At 60.5% G+C, this 5367-nt stretch overlaps 4 protein-coding genes across 4 annotated transcripts; all 4 read right to left on the bottom strand.

The window, feature by feature from the left end:
* Positions 1–2: 2 nt before the first annotated feature.
* On the bottom strand, positions 3–521 carry DQ04_10761030 (Smr domain containing protein; the record flags this gene model as incomplete). Its single annotated transcript, XM_009316354.1, has 1 exon — positions 3–521. A coding segment is annotated over one exon (519 nt), but the record flags the coding sequence as incomplete, so codon positions are not given.
* A 482-nt stretch (positions 522–1003) lies between these two features.
* On the bottom strand, positions 1004–1720 carry DQ04_10761020 (hypothetical protein; the record flags this gene model as incomplete). Its single annotated transcript, XM_009316353.1, has 1 exon — positions 1004–1720. One exon carries the CDS (start codon positions 1718–1720, stop codon positions 1004–1006), a length of 717 nt encoding a protein of 238 aa, XP_009314628.1.
* A 615-nt stretch (positions 1721–2335) lies between these two features.
* On the bottom strand, positions 2336–3214 carry DQ04_10761010 (hypothetical protein; the record flags this gene model as incomplete). The annotated part of the gene is made up of 1 exon (XM_009316352.1): positions 2336–3214. One exon carries the CDS (start codon positions 3212–3214, stop codon positions 2336–2338), a length of 879 nt encoding a protein of 292 aa, XP_009314627.1.
* A 428-nt stretch (positions 3215–3642) lies between these two features.
* Positions 3643–4719, bottom strand: DQ04_10761000 (hypothetical protein; the record flags this gene model as incomplete). Its single annotated transcript, XM_009316351.1, has 1 exon — positions 3643–4719. The coding sequence occupies one exon, from the start codon at positions 4717–4719 to the stop codon at positions 3643–3645; it is 1077 nt and encodes a 358-aa protein (XP_009314626.1).
* Between the last annotated feature and the right edge of the window lie 648 nt (positions 4720–5367).

Below are 5367 nucleotides of genomic sequence, written 5' to 3'. Positions count from 1 at the left end.
GCGGGCCGCGCCCGCAACCGCTCGAGGCGCGACTGCAGCTCCGTCATGGCCTCCTCCTTGTGCAGGCCGTGCATGTCGAAGTATTCGTCGCCTTTACCCTTCTCTTCGTTGTTGTATCGCGCAATCGCAGCGGCTGCCTCGCGGTGCTTCTCCTCCATCTTCGTTCCGGCATCCTTTGCCTCCTGTGCCAGCGCGTTCGCGGCCTCATGGTCGCCGGCGTTGCGCTTCGCTGTGGCTTCGTCAAAGAGTTTGGACCGCTTGTCGCCAAGCGCATTCGCCTCCTTGCGCAGCCTCGCTCCAACGGGGCCTTCGTAGTCGGGGTTCTCCTGTCTGGCGACAATCGCGCGCACCTGCTCCGCTGCGGCCCCCACCTGCCCACTCTCGCCGGTGATGCGCACCTTGGGGCCGTCGATGATCTCCACCTTAGCCCCCGTCGTGCTCTGAAGCTCCTTGATCGTTGCCCCGCCCTTGCCGACAATGTGCCCCACCTGCACCTGCGTGATTTCAATTACCTCTTCCATTTTCTGGTATATATATATATATATAGATATTTTTATATCTGCTTTCTTCGCCGCTGGGGCCACGCACAGAAAGAAGAAAAAAAACACACACCCACAACTGAAGTCAACACAAGAAGGGCCGCCCGTGGCGCAACAGCGAGCTGTTTGGCTCGCACCTCAGCAAAAAGTTCTGAAGACCCACAGAGCCACATCCACCGACGCAAGTCAATTCTTTCCAAGTTACGCATGTGCATATATATATATACATGCGTGTTACATGCCTGGGTATGTATGGGTTAAATGCAAGCGCGAGGTAAAGCTCACCCCGCCCCGCCATCATAGTAGAACAAATGGAAAAAACAAAAAACAAAGAAGCCAGTGCAGACTGAATTAATACTATATATTCGCGGGTGTAGGATTGGCCAGATGAAGAGGCAGTCCGGGAGCTGCTGTTCGGGGAGTCATGTCCGCCATCATGCGGATTGCTGCTGGCGAGCCCACGCCTACAGGGCAACACAGCACCCCCGTCCCTCAGCTTCGTTCTTCCTCGCGCCCAGCACCTGGTCGACACCGTTGTTCAGCTCAGAGCTGTTTGTGAGTAGCACAGTTTCCTTAGCCTGTCGCAAGGCCTGAGTTGCTGACCTCTGCGCCTCCGATGCCTTCTCGCGAAGGCTTTGCGCCTCTGTGGACTTCGAGGAGAGATCGTTTTCCAACCGCTTGATGTACGCCTCGATTTCGTCATGCTTCGCCGTCTTACTCTCCTCCACGGCGTCGGCCGTCACTCGCTGCAGCAGCGCGACCTCCTCCTGCTTCTCTTTTGCTACATCGATCATTGCCATCACGAGGGCCGCGGACGCCCTTTTCGCCTCCGCCGTCATGCTGTTGCTCGCGGCTTCCTTGAGCTGCAGCCCACTCGGCGTCGCGCTCTCGGCATTGGCTGCGTGCCGGACCTCAGAGGCCAGCGTTGCTGCTGTTGACTTCGCCACGTCAGCCCACATTGACGTCTGCTCCTGCGCGGCGACGGCGGCGGCGGCGGCGTCCTTGCGGGCCTGAACGGCGACCGCCCACTTCGCTTCGGTGCGATTTCCGTCGGCCGCGATGTTCAGCTGCATGCGCTCTGCCTCTGTAACTGCCTTGGCCGCCGCGTCGCGTTTCGCCGCGTAGTCACGCGTGGCGTCGTCGGCCAACGCGCGAAGACGTGTGATCTCGGTGTTCACCATCGTGTGCGGGAGTTGTGTGCACCTTCCGCCCGCACCGCAGCAGCAGCCGTTCAGGCAAGATGAAATGAACAAGTGCTCTGGGTAAAATAGCGCTGGCAGCCCGTCAGGGGAACGAAGGAGGGAGAGAGAGAGAGAGAGAATGAGGCGTTGAAGAAGAGACATGGACCACACCGAGGTGATGCGGCGCCACATCACGGTCGTGGGGGCAACGCCAAAGGAGGCACCACCGCCGCCGCTGCGGGGGTGATGGGGGCGGGCCGCGGCGGGCACACACACACACACACACACACACAGGCGCGCAGACACACGCCCAGTGACGGCCACCCCGCCCAACGTCTCCAGCCGCTCGCCAACAATCAAACGAAACGAAGGTGCCAGAGAAAAACATGATGACAAAATTGAGTAGACACATAAAGAAAACGTAAAGCTGAAAGTGCGAAAAGAACCGCTGACGCAGCGGTATTCTTTTTTTTTTTTGTTTTTCATCGACTCCCCGACTTCCTCCCCCGGCCGTGACGCACCCCATGCGCCAGATTCGATTTCTCCACACCCTGTCGCGCCTTGATCGCTCTCACCTTCTCCCCTGAGTGGGTCGCTGCCGCTGCTGCACCGCACTCAGGAGCCGTAGTAGAAGTGGCGGTTCTTGCCGCCCACCTCGTCCTCCAGCGACAATGGCTCCTGGCCGCCACGCCGCACCCTACTGCTACTGATGCTGCTATCCGCCGCGGCGTCCTCGCTCTCCACGTAGAACCCGTTGCCGGCGATGCAGCCATCGTCGCCACGGTAGGCGTTGCCCTCCGCGAACAGCAGCAGCGACACAAGCAGCCGTGTGCGTTTGTTGTAGAGGAAGTAATGCTGCGAGAAGAGCGCACGCGACGCCATGGGGTCGCAGCTGGGGCACACGAAGCGGAAGTACTCGCAGCCCTGGCTCGCGTCACCCACCTGCTCGCCAACGAGCGTCCAAAATTGCCCCACCGCCGGCCTGCACGCATCGGACATGGACTGCAGCGTCACGTCCACCTCCGCCCGCACCTGCGCCTCGTCGCAGACCACGAAGTCCTCCTCGGTGAGGACAGAGAAGTCGTAGCCGTCGTCGCCGTAGATACTGTTCAGCGCGGCCACGAGGTACACCAGCCGCTCGTCAATGTCCTCTGGGTCGACGTGTTCAAACGCGACCGGCGGACCAGCGCCCAGCATGAGCGGCGGCGGCAGGNCCAGCCGCTCGTCAATGTCCTCTGGGTCGACGTGTTCAAACGCGACCGGCGGACCAGCGCCCAGCATGAGCGGCGGCGGCAGGTTTGCTTGGCAGGTGGGCGCGAGAGGCGGCGTGTTGGCGTTGGCGTACTGCGCCATGGACGCGGCGAGTTGCCTTTTCTTGCGTGTGGAGCGGCACGTGAACGCCTCCACCCGCACTGTCATGAGGCAGCCCTGCGCCTCGACGCCCTGGAGAAGCGAGTTCAAGAACTCGAAGCTCGTGAGGGGGACGAAATCCATGCGTGAAAGCAACGCCACAGGAGCCACAGTACCAGGAAGAAAAGACAACGAAATGAAACAACTACAACTGCCTACCTGTAGGCAGCACTTTGAATATATATACGTATGTATATATATCTTCAATCTATATTCTTTTGCCTGACCCGCACGGCACAAACAAAATATGTGCACACCTATCTATCTGGCTCTTCTTTCCTTGCTGTGGCACAAGGTGCTTCGATACAATTTGACAAATCACAGTCAATCGAGCGCAGAAAGAGGGAACACAGATGGCGTACGCCGCGAGAATAACAACAACAGCCGAAGCAGCAGCAGCAAGAATGGGAGAATGCAGAATTGTTATGGCGCCAAGATACACAGACTTCTATGGAGGCTCTGGGGCACCGGCAGCCTGCAGGCCTCTGGGCATCAAAATATTTCGCCACCCCTCACTTCTTCTTGTGTTTCGCCGAGGTCTTACGGCGGGCTTCCGGCTTTTTCGCTCTATGAACCTTTAACGTTTTCGACTTCCGCTGCTGCGCGGGCGAATCGGGCGCGCTTCCCCTCGTCTTCGCCGCCGGCTTCCTTTGCACCGGCCCTTTCCGCGGAGCACGGGCATCGCGCAACGTTGGCGCCTGCACCTCCTCTTCTGCGGTCCCTTCCCCTGCGAGTCTGGCGGCGGCAGCGGCGGCGCTTGGCGACTTCTTTTCTTTTGCCGTCGCTGCCGTCTTCGACCGCGCCGGCGGCCCGCGTTTGCGAAGCGTCGCCTGCCTCATTTCGTCACGCGCCGTCTCCGCCGTCCACTCCTTCACCTGCTCGCAGAAGTCCTCAAAGAAGGAGCAGCCGTTGGCCATTTTCTTCTTGAGCTCCTTTCGCAGGTGCTCGTTGCGGCGCGCGGCGACCTCGTACAGCTTGCGGTGCGCAATTGGCATTCCCCGCCAGTTGCGCCGGCACGCGTCGAGGAAGACGGCGTCGTGCTCGACGTCCACGCCCCTGTTGCCGCGCTGCTTCGTGGCCTGCTCCTTCGCGTACACCTCGAGCGCCTTGTTGGGCAGCTGCGGCGCGGGGATCGACTCCAGCAGCAGCCACGGACGCTCGATACACTCGAACAGCTCGCGGATGCGGCGGGTCTGACTGCTCTCGATGTCCGTGCGCTGCCGCCCCACCGTCATGACGCGCCGCTTCAGCGCCGCAATCTCGGAATCGATGTGGTGAAGCAGAAAGCGATAGGCGTCCTCAGAGGCGTCGCTGCGGGGCGGCTCCATCGACGACGGCTGCGGTGGCTGCGGTGGTGCAGCCGTGTCCGTTTCTATGTCTATGACGCTACTATGCTGCGTGTCAGCTGCGAAGCCAATGTGACGGACGATATTCTCGTCCACCTTGGCGTTGCTGGCGTTGTTCTCGTCGGTGCTGCCGCTGCCGCTATTGTGGTGGCTGCTGTTTGGGCGGGCCTTCGCCATGACGGCGCGCCTCACGGTGGTGGCCCTTTCCTTCTCCAGGAGGCACTGCAGCGTGCGCCGCAGCATGCCGGTGCCGGAAAGAAAAAAAACAACAACTACAAGGAACAACGACCAATCCGTATCCTGCGTGCAACGCCCCCACGCATGCACGCCACTCCACGGACAGAAATGAGTGGGGGCGGTTTGTCGGCTTTGGCGTGCGGTGCCCCTTTCGCAAAAGGAGAAAGAAGGGGATCACACTGACAGCAAACGAAGGAGAGGCAACACCAGGAGGCAGACAGTGCGACATTAACGCAAGTCTCAGCCACAGACCTGCGCCAGTTGATGGGCATGTGTAATATGTACACCAGAGAAAGAGCAGCAACGGCAGCAGCAAGAGCAGCAGTGGCCACCGCAAATAATAATAAAAAAACAGCCAGAGCCGAGGCCACCGCAGCGCTTCCCCAATTCTTCCTTAATTCCCGTGTCTCTCTGTGTGTCACTGTTGCTCCTTCGGTTGGCGTCGTCGCACGGCCTCTCAGCTGAGGGCGCTGTACCCCTGCACATCCGAAGACGCGAGTGCGCGCGCGGCCGCCTCGGTCCCGGGCGGGTACACATGCTCCTCGTCCACCTCGCCGCGCACCAGCTGCGTCTCACGCGTGAGGTGCGCGAGGCGCTTCTCGATGCGCATCACGCGGTGGGCGAGGTACAGCGCGACGCCGAGCATGCACAGCG

Source organism: Trypanosoma grayi (genome assembly GCF_000691245.1).
Source record: "Trypanosoma grayi strain ANR4 Tgr_1076_V1, whole genome shotgun sequence".
NCBI lineage: Eukaryota > Euglenozoa > Kinetoplastea > Trypanosomatida > Trypanosomatidae > Trypanosoma > Trypanosoma grayi.
This window is presented reverse-complemented; position numbering and strand designations above follow the sequence as displayed.